At 45.9% G+C, this 14,466-nt stretch overlaps 5 protein-coding genes across 5 annotated transcripts; 3 read left to right on the forward strand and 2 right to left on the reverse strand.

The window, feature by feature from the left end:
• Nucleotides 1-656: 656 nt before the first annotated feature.
• On the forward strand, nucleotides 657-3,452 carry I203_105615 (uncharacterized protein; the record flags this gene model as incomplete). The annotated part of the gene is made up of 3 exons (XM_019144769.1): nucleotides 657-859; nucleotides 920-2,540; nucleotides 2,601-3,452. 3 exons carry the CDS (start codon nucleotides 657-659, stop codon nucleotides 3,450-3,452), a joined length of 2,676 nt encoding a protein of 891 aa, XP_019006104.1.
• Nucleotides 3,453-4,463: 1,011 nt separating this feature from the next.
• I203_105616 (uncharacterized protein) lies at nucleotides 4,464-7,336 on the forward strand (the record flags this gene model as incomplete). The annotated part of the gene is made up of 12 exons (XM_019144770.1): nucleotides 4,464-5,440; nucleotides 5,516-5,546; nucleotides 5,625-5,696; nucleotides 5,757-5,813; nucleotides 5,871-5,960; nucleotides 6,041-6,161; nucleotides 6,228-6,294; nucleotides 6,359-6,538; nucleotides 6,622-6,693; nucleotides 6,750-7,037; nucleotides 7,108-7,235; nucleotides 7,296-7,336. The coding sequence occupies 12 exons, from the start codon at nucleotides 4,464-4,466 to the stop codon at nucleotides 7,334-7,336; spliced, it is 2,124 nt and encodes a 707-aa protein (XP_019006105.1).
• Nucleotides 7,337-7,979: 643 nt separating this feature from the next.
• I203_105617 (uncharacterized protein) lies at nucleotides 7,980-9,211 on the forward strand (the record flags this gene model as incomplete). The annotated part of the gene is made up of 5 exons (XM_019144771.1): nucleotides 7,980-8,085; nucleotides 8,150-8,438; nucleotides 8,506-8,725; nucleotides 8,813-9,016; nucleotides 9,083-9,211. The coding sequence occupies 5 exons, from the start codon at nucleotides 7,980-7,982 to the stop codon at nucleotides 9,209-9,211; spliced, it is 948 nt and encodes a 315-aa protein (XP_019006106.1).
• Nucleotides 9,212-9,512: 301 nt separating this feature from the next.
• Nucleotides 9,513-10,966, reverse strand: I203_105618 (uncharacterized protein; the record flags this gene model as incomplete). The annotated part of the gene is made up of 2 exons (XM_019144772.1): nucleotides 9,513-10,270; nucleotides 10,342-10,966. The coding sequence occupies 2 exons, from the start codon at nucleotides 10,964-10,966 to the stop codon at nucleotides 9,513-9,515; spliced, it is 1,383 nt and encodes a 460-aa protein (XP_019006107.1).
• A 320-nt stretch (nucleotides 10,967-11,286) lies between these two features.
• Nucleotides 11,287-14,411, reverse strand: I203_105619 (uncharacterized protein; the record flags this gene model as incomplete). The annotated part of the gene is made up of 4 exons (XM_019144773.2): nucleotides 11,287-11,308; nucleotides 11,372-11,442; nucleotides 11,594-13,420; nucleotides 13,479-14,411. 4 exons carry the CDS (start codon nucleotides 14,409-14,411, stop codon nucleotides 11,287-11,289), a joined length of 2,853 nt encoding a protein of 950 aa, XP_019006108.2.
• Nucleotides 14,412-14,466: the final 55 nt, after the last annotated feature.

Below are 14,466 nucleotides of genomic sequence, written 5' to 3' on the forward strand. Positions count from 1 at the left end.
ATCTCAGATCGACCACTCATCCTTTATCCCACACTACTGCCAGGTGGACTGTGGATAAACAATCATATCTTATCTCGGTGTGTTTCGTCGTCATGTCATCAATTTCCTTTGATCTTCATGGTACCATGTCCTTCACATGAAATCGAGTTGTGTCGTGGGGGCTATCCGATGTGCAGTCGTTCGGCGCTATGTCAATCTCTTTCCTCTACCACGATGTCCTTGATGGGACGATGAACATATCACTCACCTCTCGATAGAGTGTCTGCTGATACTGATATTCTCTTCAACTGCTCATCCTCCTCAACGATGACTTGTATCGATCACCGATGTCACTCTCGCTCTCACCCTTCTCGACATTCATCACCTCACCTCCCCAACTCTCCAGGCTGTAAATGCAGAGTTCAACGGCGTCTTACTCAAACAATTCCCACAACTGGGCACCAGTGAGTGATCGTCTCCTCTCCTCCCTTTCCTTTAAGTGATCTCTTGTCGGAGTTGGAATATTGCGTATCAAGAAGGCGTTGCTGACTCTATCATTGTCTCTTCTTGTCTTATCTCATTCTTTTCGTATCGTCTGGCTTCCTCATACCCACACTGTACCGCCCGCTCTCTCCGTTGTGTATATTGCTTCGATTAACCAGTCAAATCAGCCCAATATGTATGCAGGTGCTCACCAAAGAAGCAGCTCAAATCCCCGCTCTTATGTAGCGCCAGATGCCAGCTCGCTGAGTGGACGAAGGGACGATCCAGCCGCTCAAGGAATGTACGGCAATGATGGCGGGTACAGTACGTACCAACATGCTGGGTATGGCGGAGTGAGCAATGTTGGTGGTTACGGAGGGTACAATAGTGGCATGAAGTAAGCATCTCCGACTGGCATAGAGGGGTGGATTGCTAATCTATGCTTTTGATTGTGTAGCCTTGGTGGTTATGCCGGCGCATCGTCTTCACCTTCAGCTCCTTCCGGTTCTCGTCGCACTTCAGGACCCAAGCTCTCCACTCCGCCTCAAGTATCAGCATCGGCTGCCGACCCTTCCCCATCTTCACGGTACTATCCAACGGCGCAAGGCCAGCAAACCACAGATGCCTCGGGTCACCATCAGTCACCTTACCAACCCTCCTCCGCGCCTCCACAGGTGCTGAGTCACCATCACTCAAGCATGAGTGGTCAACCTCAGACAGCTCATCCTTATGCCAATCAATACCAGCATTATTACGATCAACAAGGTCAGCATCAACAAAGCTCGAACCAATGGGCGAATTACCCATCCACTGCCTCTCATTCTTACGCGTCTGCTGCTCCACGCAGCAACGCAGGTCAGTCGAACACCACTCCGACCTTGCCACAAAGCGCGACTCTAGGTGATAACCATCATCGGTCTTCTGCTGCTGCAGGATCGTACGAGTACCCTTCTACAACCTCTTCATATCAATCTTGGCCAACTCACGAACAACCCCGAAGTACTTCCGGACAACAACAGCAGGCATGGCAACAGCAACCCACATCTTCACGTCAACCTCAAACTCAAACAACCTCTTCGTCATCCTTGCAACAAGGTGCTTGGCAAGGCTATGGGGGTCAAGCGCCAATGTCTCAAACGATGCCACCTCATCATATGGCTTCAGGTCAATACGGATGGCAACCGCAATGGAATGGTCAGCAATATGTATATCCTCCGGCACCTGCCCATACGCAAAACACCCATGCTCAACACTCAGCTCAACCCTTACCAGGAGCCGGACCTGCATCTGCAACAGCGCCTCTCTACCCAACGGGTAAGAAACCCAAGAAGGAGAAGAAAGAGAAACCACCCAAACCTGAAAAACCTGAGAAGGCACCGAAACTACCCAAGCCTCCTAAGCGTTCAAAGGAGGATCTAGCCGCTGATTATCAAGGACTCGGTAAAAGAGCTATAGAGTCGAGCACCGAAGAGGAAGTTGAGGGCAAAAAGGATGGTAGGAAGAAGAAGGGTAAGAAGGATGGCGAAAAGGAGAAAGAGAAGTTGCCTCGAGCCCATCCCAAATCACATCTCCATCCACCTCGACAAGCTCAATCAGCCTGGCAGCTATTCTTCACCGACGAACTCAATAAGGCCAAAGCTGCCGCTTCGCATGGCAACTCACCTGGCGGAACACCTCACCATGTTAAACTGAACGTAGCTCAGATCGCCAAAGACGCTGGTGTCGCTTACGCTTCCCTCGGTGATGAACAGAAGAAACATTACGCTCAAAAGGTGCAGGAGAGTAAAGAACAGTACCTCAAGGAGCTCGCCGCATGGCAAGCTACCCTTACTCCCGAAGATATCAAAGCTGAAAATGCTTTCCGAGCTCAACAACGTAAGGAAGGTAAATCGAGGAAAGGTAATCTCAAGGATCCCAACGCCCCAAAGAAACCCCTCTCAGCCTATTTCTTGTTCCTCAAAGGCATTAGAGAGAATGACGATATCAGGGCGAAAGTTTGGGGGGAAGAGTCGGAGACCACCAAGCAGAGTGTATTGGCTGCTGAAAAGTGGAGGAGTTTGACGGATGACGAGAAGAAGGTGAGTGTGACACTGATAATAAAGTACACAAGCACAAGCTGATCATTGGTATATGCCCAGCCCTACTTGCAACAAGCTGAACATGATAAGCAAGAGTACGAAGCCGCTCGTAAGATATATGAAAAGGAAGCGGCTGCCCGAGCGCGTGGGGAGGACGTACCTCTTCGACCACCCGTCATACCTGAATCGTCCACCCATCCCGCTCCGGCTCCAATGTCTCTTCTGAAAGATGATACCAAACCTTACCAATCTGGCGAACACAGCTCATCGGATGCCGTGAAACCCTCTTCTCCTGCTGGCGACCATCCACCTTCCTCAGAACCGAATTTTGCTGGGTTTGAAAATCCTGATAACAACGAGTCGAACGAGAATACCCCTGCTCAGAACGCTTCGGGTGACTTCGAAATGGACGAATTCAAGGGCTTCACCGATCCTCTCCAGGATATGGATCTGACCGGACTCGAAGGGATAACAGCTGGCGGCGACGGGAACGAACCTCAGTGGGACGAATTGCAGAAGCTGATGGGTACCACGGACGATGGATATGATAATTCATCAGAAGAGAAACCCAAGAACGAGACCCTCGAGAAACCCAACATCTCAATTGCTCCCACAGTTGCTGAGGCACAAGCTGCTTCCATCGAGAACCGACAGTTTGCCGGAATCAAGTCTGAAGCCGAGGTTCAGAATCTTGCTACTCAGGCTGAAGGCGTATCGGTGGTTCCACAAACTCTACCTCAAGTAAATCAAGAAGGGTCTGGAGTACCTACCGAAGAAGTGAATGAACTTCCACCTGCTGGTGTACCTGTTGCTGATGATGTGGCTCTACCTACGGAAGTACCCACAACGACTAGCGAGGTACAACCTGCTGCAGAAGGTTTTTCGGCAGGTCCTATGGTAGATGGAGTGTAATATAGTATAGTATAAGTTGATCTATAATAGGAATATCTTAGGGTTTGAGTAATAACATCTATCAATTAGTAATTTGTCTCTGTGTTTTCGTCAGATAAGTAGTATCAGTAATATAATTCGATTTCTTCCCTGTTTCGTTTTTGGGTCTCTGTGTTTGTCTATGTTCTAACAAGTACATATATGTTTTGAGTAGAAAAGTATTACAAATAAGAGGGATAGAATCGGGAAGACAGGTAGATGAATAAGATATATAGTATAGTCGGAAGGGTTCAATAGTATGATACGCACATGTATCAGAAGATCATGTATCCATTGCATCTCGGTACATGCCTCTGTTGTTCGAAGAGTCATCCGATCTTATGATGAGACTGCATGATCAGTATGACTTGCAACAGCTCCTACTGTGAATCCACTCTGATCTGATGGGGGGTTCGGACCGTACCATCCGACATACCGGGATTGTGGTAGAGTGGGAAGATCACTCAGCAAAAAATTAAGGTTGTTTGTTTCGTACTTCGGATTTGACCGTTGAGCTCCTCATCTGGTATGGTACACCAACAAAGAAAAACTTCTTTCAGGTTTCTTGGCGTATATTTTTGGGCGCATCGAGCAATGGTCTCTAATCCTCCCTGGAGCGTGTAGCTGTAGAGGATCAGACGTGATGTGAGGTGATCCTCATTCGAGTCACGTTCATTCTCACCACTAGTGTGGTCATTATACCAGCGACTGTTATTTGCATTCGCAATTCACGTCCAATTTCGATTGATCACCACCAATATCAATATTCACTCCAATTGGATTTGAGCTGATCGCAAATAGTTTTTCGGTCATATGATCATTGACAGAATCGTAGAAATCTAGACTATTTGACCCTCGTTCCCTCGATTCAGCTTTACTCATTTCGCGATATATAGTGTAAGGTTAGCCTTCAATGGACTCCACCCAGCTTAATTCTATCACACAGCATATAGAGCAATTAATACCTTCACCTCAACATACCATACATACATGATGCCTTTCACTCAATCTGATATCGCTCCCATCGGTACAATAGAGGATCAAACACCTAATGATGACCAGCAATCTCGGATGGTTGACAGACCAATGACAATCGTATCTTCCAGTGCTACCTTATGTGGCCTTGCGGACAATGACAACGATGGTGATACCAGTACCGACAAAGCCAAATCGACCGATGTCGAAGGACCTACTTCCATACCTGAACATCCCAATTCGGACTCACCTCATCTCCAACAACCAGTCACTGGTCGTAAGAGAAGTTCTACATTGACTCAGACGCATCGACACAATACGGGGTCAGGTCGACATCGAAGTCATACAGTCACGCATACGCCCAATTGGAAATTCTCTCTGAGGCGATCCAATACAATAGACGATGGACCTGCACCACCCATTCCCGCTCCTGGAGATGTCATTGCCGTGCTGGATCCAGCATCTGTAGGAGGTGGTGGACCATTAAAAAGAATTGAAACTGCCCGAAGTGAGAGGTACGAACGAGAGGCTCAAGAACGAGCAGAAAGGGAAGCAATGGGTTTACCACCTGATGGGACAGGTATACTAAAGAAATTTAGATCGTTTTCCACTGGTTCAGCAAGATCAAGAAGAAGACCTACTTTCTCTACTCCGCTTCCATCACATCCTTTTGATGATGAAGAACATGAACATGAACACGAACATGAAGAGGATAACCATCACACAAGATACAAGTTGAGGAAACATAAACCTACACTATCACCTACCCATTCGAGAAAATCCAGCGTGGTAGTCACCCCAGGAGGGAGGAGTGATGAAGGCAAGGAAGGTTATTTCGGTACATCATCTTCATCGGATCATACTCCAAGTGGGGATGAGAAGGATTTAGAGAGACAATCGAGATTCAGAGAGTATGAGGAGCATGTATATCCCGACCGAGGATACGGTTGGGTTGTATTGGTTAGTTGTGTGATATTAGCTGGATGTACGATGGGGTGAGTACGATTATAAGTCTACGTCTTTGTCGATCTAGAATTGAAGTTAGGCTGATGATGGTGTAATGTGTGTAGATGGAATATGAACTATGGTGTATTCCAAGAAGTACGTGGAAAAGAACATAAATATATAACTGTCACAAAAGCTTGATACTGACTTATGATTCGTTCTACCACGCATCAGTACTACTCGACGAACATCTTCCCAGGACAAAGCACGGCTGTGCTCATTCTTCCTGGATGTTTCAATGGTTTTGTAGGTAAATTTTCCGTTAATCGTCGATCAAAATTCATCCCGCTGATAGAAATCTGCCAGTTCATGAGCTCCTCGGCTTTCTTGTCTGGTAGGATGGGTGATCGGTATGGATTCAAAGTGAGTTTGCTGTTTTTTGTTCATGAGCCCTGTTTCAAGGACTGATGATGATCATAGCGAGTACTATATTCTTCAGCGGGGCTTTTCTGGCTCGGTTTGTTCCTAGCTTCATGGTCCACTAAATTATGGCAACTTGCTTTGACTCAGGTAAGTGACTTTCCACTTTTGCTACATTGCAACGCGGACATTTATGGGATGCTAACCGAAGTATTCATTTATTTGTATAGGGAGTGATATCAGGTTTCGGACAGGGATTAGCACTGCCTCTGTTCATGTCCTTGCCCTCTCAGTGGTTCTACAAGAAGAGAGGATTGGCAAGTGGTATAGCGATCGGAGGTGCAGGTCTTGGTGAGTTTGCTATCTTGCACCCTTACCATCGGCAGCTCCTGAACTGATTCGATATGGTAACATTAGGCGGGGGTACTATAACCCTTGTTGCCAGACAACTTCTGACCACTGTCGGTTATAAGAAAACACTATTGTGAGTGCTTAACCCCCTTACAGTCGATTGGATTGGAGACATACTGATTTATGATCGTGTCCAGAATACTATCTTTCGTCGAGCTTTGCTTTATGCTCCTCGCTATCAATTTTTTACGTACGCGACCTACATCCCCCGAAGCGAGAAGTGGAAAGACAGCCCCATGGGTTGACAAGGATGTAGTCAAGACTGGTGCTTTCTGGAGTATCATGATGGGTACTATCGTCGGAACTGTCGGTTATGGGTGAGTAAACAATTCAATCCGGTCTGCATCATTCGTTTTGTCTTAGGACCAAGCGTTCGTACTGATTGTGCTCTGTTTTGCAGAATGCCATTCTCTTTCCTGGCTCAATATGTTCGAGTCAACTACACAATCACCGATCCTATTCTTCTTGCATTGTGAGTGAAGTGATTTACTCTCGTACTTGAGTATAAATGATCTGACTTTCACACAGACCTACAACGCTTCTAGCATACATGGTATGCGTTGGTCGAGCTTTAGTAGGCTTCGTAGCTGATCGAATTGGACCTCTGAATACATACATCCTCGTATTCTTCCTTTGGGGTGTGATTCAACTTTGTCTTTGGTTGACTGCCAAATTGTTCGGAGCGACATTAGCATTCGCGGTGATGTTTGGATTGATCGCACCTGGATTCAGCGGCATATTACCTCAGATCATCGTACAGCTCTTTGGACCCGCCAATCTCGCAACAAACGTCGGACTGATCCTGATCTCTCAAGCGTAGGTTTCAGCAAGCCCCCTGCCCATGCCCCTTTCCCTTTGAGCTCCGAAGGCTGACTGGGTATGTTAGACCGGGTAATTTTATCAATGGACCGATCGGAGGTGGATTGTACGATGCCACTGGAAGAACTACTTTCAAGTATACGATCATTTTCGGCGGAGCGATGCAAATACTAGGTGGTATACTCGCTTGTTATGGTGAGTTTACCTATCCTTAAATCTGACACTCATGAACTTACCATCGTTTGTTCTTCTTAGCGAGATACAAGACCAGTAGGAAAATCATTGTAAAGGTCTAAGCACTTTGCATGGATATGTGTACAGTATAACCATTTACTTATGCTACAATTGAGGCTTGAATCTTGGTATAATCCATTATACAAAGTATCCGGACTTTTGTGCATATACTGCTGTACGGATAAATAACGCTATAATAATGTAAAATGGACATCCTGTATGCATTCCATGCTCAATGCCCTTATAGGCATTTATCCTCGTAGCCGAGGCTTCCAAAGATTAAAAAATCGCTCAAAATGTTGGCGCTGTGCATTCAGGTATGTATGATCGACGGCCTCAAGCTGATAAGATAAGAGGCGTTCATTGACAAATGACCGAGGTCATAGAACAATGATTTGATATACCAATCAACTTTGTCTTGTTTCAGCATGTATCGCTTTTGAGGCATTTCTGATGAATGAAACTTTCTCTGACATGTCCGTGAAGATGCATGCATGTCCGTTGTGTACCGAACGGAGGTATGCCCGAACGAGGGAGGAGGACTATATAAAGGTATAAACGGTGGTAGATCACGCTTCACCTATTTAGATCAGTAAAATTTGAGAATTAGCTTGCTCTTGCTAACATCGACAGTATCTTACAAGTCCTACTAAGACTCATAATCGCATCCGAATCAGTTAAAGCATAGTGAAAACTGAATACAGCATGCCGTTCATAACTCGATTTATCGCTAGTCAATTGAAGTCTCTACCTCCTCTACCCCATGTCGATCTGGGAGGTAAGGTGTATATCATCACTGGTGCCAACTCAGGTGTGTCGTGCTGTACGATCAAGGGAAATTGATTGAAAAGCTGATCGTATGTATGTATATCCAGGTATCGGACTTGAAATTGCAAAGCACCTGGTCCAACGTCGTGCAAGCAAGATCATCCTCGCTGTGAGGGACATCGCCAAAGGTGAAGTTGCGAAAGTGGAGATCCTCAAACACGCTAAGCAGGATAGACACACCGAAGTGGAACTTTGGAAAGTCGATATGGCTTCTTTCGAAAGTGTTACGGATTTCCCTAAGAGATGCGAAAGTCTGGAAAGGCTGGATGCTGTTGCATTGAATGCTGGTGTAATTATGAAAGAATTCGAACGTTCCATAGATGAACATGAAATGAGGTGAGTTCAGTCGAGATAATCTTATACACTTGACTTAAAAGAAACCACAAGCTGAATTTTGCTTTAGTATTCAAGTCAATGTCCTTTCCCCGGTTTACCTGGCTTTATGCCTAGCTCCTATCATCAAAAGAAGTTCGAACTTCACAGGTCAAAAAGGGAAGATCATATTCACAGGAAGCGAGACAACCGAGGTTGCCAAGACCAAGTCCCTCAGTCCATCGGAACCTCTAGCTACTTTAGATGATGAGAAGAATTTTATGGCCAGTGAGAGGTATTACCAAAGTAAAGTGGGTTTCAATCTAGATCTCTTACAGTACATACAATATCTCTCCTACATAAGTGCACTAGCATCTCTGACGACTTTCCATTCACAGCTCATCCTTCAATCGCTGATCAAACCGCTAATCGTCCAATTTCCCAATTTACTCATCACCAACGTCGGACCGGGCTTTGTCAATAGTCCGCTATATAGGGATGGCGGCGCAGCAACCGTAGCAGCTAGGAGGATTGGTCGTACGCCCGAACAAGGAGCTAGGAACGTCAGTTTCGCTTTGTTAACTTTGGATAAATCGACCGATGTAAGAGTGGTTTCCCTGGACGGGCTTCGCTACCTTGGAAGCTGATGGTAGGTTGATGTTGCATAGTGGTACGTCGATTGTGGAGTTGCAAAGTTGCATCAACCATGGTTGGATTCTGCGAATGGGAAATTATTCAGTCAAAATGTGTGGAAAGAGGCTTTGAACGAGTTCAGAAGGTTGTCTTCCGATTTATGAATAGAGTCGGATCCTCGTGCACAAGATACACATTGCACAATTAGCCTATATCCCAATAGACCACATACCTTTTTAGGAATATGCAAATGTAAAGCTCTGTGAATGAGGAGTAGTGACTGTCAAGTTGAACAGGCCGACAAAGTCAAACCAGGTCCTTGCCTGATCCGACTACAAGCCCTGTCATCCTAGAATCCCCTTAAGTAGTCAAAAGAACATTCATACTAAGCATTTGTACTCTCATCGTAGACTTATGCATCAGTAGATTTTGGTACTCTCAAGTGAGAAGCGGCATTACAATCGATCATCCACCAGCTTTCAGCTTCTCCGCCATCTGCTGAGCGTTCATCTGCGATTGCGCCAAAGTATTCTGAGCCAAAGCATTATCAGCTATCTCCCATCCCGGACCTGCTTTCTCATCTTCCTTCATAGCATTCTTCTTCGTACTACCCTTTTCACCTAATAACACTAATGACAACTTCTTCATCCTATCGCTTTTACTCTTATTTTCTTCTTTCTTTCCTTCTCCATCATCTTCTTGATCATCATCCTTGGATTTCTTTCTCTTTGGCTTCTTCTCGTCTTGATCTTTCTTCTTATCTTCTAAACCGACTAGAGGTAATCCCCTCTTTTTCAATTCCTTCTTCAACAATTCTTCCTCCGCTTCCCTCTTCTTTTGGAACTTCTTCAATTCCTCTTTCCCCTTCTTCTTACAACCTTCTAACTCCTTTTTACCTTCTTCCTTGACACGCTTTAAGGTTTTCTCAGGATTCGATTTCTCTTCTTTACGCTTACGTATTTCCCTTTCTACCCAACTTGACATTTTCTCACCACCACTACCACCACTACCGCTACTCGAGGATTCTCGTTTCTCACCCGAGGATTCAGTATCGTACGCTGAGCCCAAAATCTGACCCACGAGCAATATCATAAGAAACACAATGAAGCTTATGACGAGTAGAGAAGGGATAAGTTTCGGTTTGTATTCTGAGTACCAGTCGGGAAAGGTTCTTCGTAAGGCAGAAAGATGTTTGGTCGAAAGGGCCTGAAAACCTTTTGGATCTATCAATAGCAACTTATCAATATCAGGATCATTTCAGATCACGTCTTCAAAGGCCTAATGATAAACCTACTGGGACGGATATGCGAGTTACTCGATCGCACAACCTGCTCAATAGGTACTGGCACCCTAACTTTCACTTTGGTCCATCTTCTATACCTCTCATCAAAAACGTATTTCCACCTCCACTGCACTTGACTTCGCACCTGCACCTGATCTGATTCACTCCCACCACCATAGGTAGAAGACTGCTGCATGACATTGGTGGTGGCCATGCCAGTCCACGATTTGACTTCATTCCAATACCTCATATCCCACTCTCCATTCGCACCTTCCCTTATCCAGGCCCAAACCGCTCCTCCAGCTTCTGGATATACCCCTAGACAGATAACGATGGTCATCGTGACTGTGACGAAAGCTCCAGTGGTAAATATGTCGGAAGTCGTGAAAGGTAAATGGGAAGTATCGGGTGGTCGCGCACCCAACGAGAACAAGAGTAAGGGTATAGCTGGAAGGAGAATCAGGAGGATGAATGGGCCTGGTATGATTGATGGAGTAGGTGCATACGGTCCTGGTGTGATAGTAGGTGGTGGGACCGATCGTATAGGTGGCGGAGCAGGAGGGACGGCATTGTAAGGAATATGAGGTGATTGAGGTGGATAGCCTTGATGAGGTAATTGACCTGGAAAATTTTGCATGTTTTCAGTCTTCGTTGTTCTTCCAATAGTCTTCGCGGTGTCAAGACGATCTCGTGAAAATCACATCTCACATTGTATTCAGTAAGCCAAGTATTTTTCCATCAGGTTGAACTTCACCGGATCGCGAAGCCCAAGAAAGGACCGTTAAAGGGGGTTAGTATCACAAAGGATGTAAGTATGATCGCACAGATATGAATATATATATACATTTTCTAGATTTATAATGATAGGACTATGGTGGAGATACTCAACAATGACATATTGTGTACAATTGATTGATCGGGATAGATATGAAAAGAAGGTGCGGGAATCCGATAGTTCTACTTGTTGAATGCTTGCCACCTAATGCAATAATATCCTGTCAGTTGACGATCAGACTCCTGTGAGATAAAACGGTCAACTCACGCATCGTTCAATGTCCCAAAAGCACCGTTGGCTAACATCCTTTGTTCTACGGTGGTATTCTGCGAGTTGAGCTAGATAAGAGTGAGTTTCAAAAATTAGCTCAGCTTCTCGAGACGAAGCGACCATCAAGAAGGAAGGGTGACAAGACGTTACTCTTGCAATACCTCCCTGAGAATGGAGTATTCAGATCCATCAAAGTCTAGTTTCGAAATTGAAACTCACCTTGTCAGGGTGTAACCTCGCAATCACTTTCATGTACTTGATCTTGACCTGTTTCTCGCTGATCAACTCGTGCATCCCAACCTTCATCCCACTAGTCTTCATGATTTCATCCCATAAAACCAAATCCAAAGAGGCGATCAAAGCTCGGAGATTCGTCTCTTTACCGTTCTTCCAGTTGTTCAATTTAGCTTCTATCGAATCTTTCAATGCTAATCGCTGGTCATCTTCCGCTTCTAATGCCTTCGCTGCTGCTCGAAGTTCTGAGACGGCCGCTGATTTATCCACATCTGCCGGTCTAGCAGTAGCCACACCTTGCATAGCGGTAGTAGGTCTGGGTCTGGGTTTGACACCTGTCAAGGAGATACGGCCAGCAGATTTCGGTTTAGCGGATCCATCTCCATCTCCCTCAAGCATCTTTCTCGATCTTCTTGCTCCCTCAGCAGCAAGGTTCTTAGTCGAGCTCGCACCAGCTCCTAAAATGCTTAGATCCATACATATCAATTTCTCCCAATCTTCCAATGCGTTCTTCCACTTCTCACCCATTTCCCACGCTTGCGCTCGCTTCGACAAAGCCTTTACCAGTCCATCGAACAGCTTGACTTCTTTCGCTGCGTCAGGAGGAAGAGGACCCTCTTTTGATGGATGATAATTGGGACCTATCAATTCTATCACTAATGAACAATCTTCCACTGCAGGTGACGAATCACCTAATTTCAGTCTTGCTGCTGCTCTATTGTTGTGTAAGGGGACCAAGAATAAGTGTCCTTCTGGTAACTGAGAGATGGCACTGGTATAAGATGATTCAGCTTCGGCAAATCGCCCCAATTTGAAATGCTCGTTACCCTTTGCCTTGTAATTAGCTGACTTCTCGAGTTGACTTGAAGTTGCTGAAACCAATGTCCGAGAAGGTAATGGTTTGGCTGGTACGGGTGCAGGAGCGGGAGTAGAAGGTTTCTTAGGGTGTCTGGCAGGCGATTTGTAGCGGGGTGCTTCATCAGCAAAGAGGAGATCGGCTCGTTCTTTTGATGATTTGTATCCAGATGAAGGACCACTGCTAGGTATCGCAGCCGCAGAAACAGGATTTCGTGAAGGTCCAGCACCATTCGATTGTGGTTGGTTCCCTTTCGAACGAATTCGACTTTGAAATCCCTCATTTTCATCATGATCGTCATCTCTGAATCCACTCTTTTCTTCTTTGCTTGGTTGTCCATTCCACTCCTCGTCGTGTGCTTCAGTCATCCATTTGGGTCTACCATCTTTGATTGGCTTTCTACCTTCTCCACCTGACCCAGCTGCAGCTGCATTAGCTTCCATGACTTTTCTTTGTTCTTCATACACCTTCATCGCCTTCTCTTTACTACTATTCCAAAAACTGGTCGCTTTGTTGAACATATTCGTGCCAATTTCAGAAGCTTGGGCCAAGTATTTCTCAGCCTGTTCCTGCGCGCTAGCTTCTTTTTCCTGCTCTCTTTCTTCCGCAGAACGCGCTTTGACCGAGTCTCTAGATGGACCTTGACGTCTTCTCCTACGTCTTTCACGTTCTTCTTCCTCACGTCTTTGTCGCTCACGTTCAACGAAATCTTCATCATCTTCTCCGAAATTATCTTGATCTCGATCATCTGACCTAGAGCTAGACTGGGGAGTTTGCCCTCCCAAGAGAATCTCTAAAGCAGCTTGAACATCTAGACCCGTTGAAGTCTTAGCAAGAGCTTGACGCGCTTGTATGGGCGAAAATCCCATTTCGACGATCTGACCGACGATGTGCGGTGGAGGCGAGGAGGAGCGAGAAGAGGAGGAATGAGGTTTAGATGGACGTGACGGACCAGGCTGAGATGTATGTGATAATGCGTTAGCTAATGACAGGTCGGGGCATAAGATAGCTTACCTCGATCTTAGGTCGTTTGGCTGAAACGGGTTTACCTAGATCACCTAGGATATCAAATTCGTCGTCGCCCAAAGCGTGACCGTTCCCGTTACTCTGAGGTTGAGACGAACTTTGAGTTATAGAAGCGGATAACGCATCGAAATCGAATGGATCGATAGGTGGAGCAGGACTCGTACTATTCTGAGCCTGCATAGGTTTTGATGCACTACCTGATAGGAGATCATCGGAATCATGGTGGTTATCCCAAAACGTGCCGGCTGCTGAGGATGATTTCGATGGTCCTGACGACGATGTGGGCGATAAGATATCATTTGAAGAGGTGGGTTGAGCAGGACTTTTCGCTCTGGCATTAGAGGTGGGAGCAGGCGTAGGTTTCAGAAAATCATCAAAATCATCCTTCTGTTGTACGACTGTTTTAGCAGGTGGTTTGATGGTGCTGGAGGAAGACGAGCCTAGATTATCCCAGAAATGACCCTCAGCTTCAAACCTCTTACGGTCTTCTTCATCTTTGCGCTTCTTCTCATCCTCCAGCGCCTTCTGTCTTTCGGCCATACTCATGTTCTTATTGTCTGCGCTGCTGGAAGAAGATGGCATGGATAAAAGGGACGAAAACGCGTCTGAACCACCTGTACCTGCCCCAGCACCCAGCTGTGGTGTCGAGTTCTGAAGGGGTGTCCCACTCCTAGATATGGGTTTATCATTGGTATTGCTGGTACCATTGAGACGAGTATTGAGAGGTTGAGAGGGAGTAGAAGAACGTATTGGTGTAGAAGAATAATAATTTGGCGTGTTACCTCCAGAACCAGCTGATAATGGCTTGGAAAGCGATAAGAAATCGAAGGAGCTGCTCGAACTTGCCGTGGGCTGAGGAGTGGTCGTTTTCGAGACGGGTTTGGATGGGTCTGACCAGTTGAGATCGACCAGATCGTCCATCTTGACGGGGGTGATTCAGATCACAGGGTCTCTGATGTCAATCGCTGCGGGAAGA

This window comes from Kwoniella mangroviensis (genome assembly GCF_000507465.2).
Source record: "Kwoniella mangroviensis CBS 8507 chromosome 1 map unlocalized Ctg02, whole genome shotgun sequence".
Lineage (NCBI taxonomy): Eukaryota > Fungi > Basidiomycota > Tremellomycetes > Tremellales > Cryptococcaceae > Kwoniella > Kwoniella mangrovensis.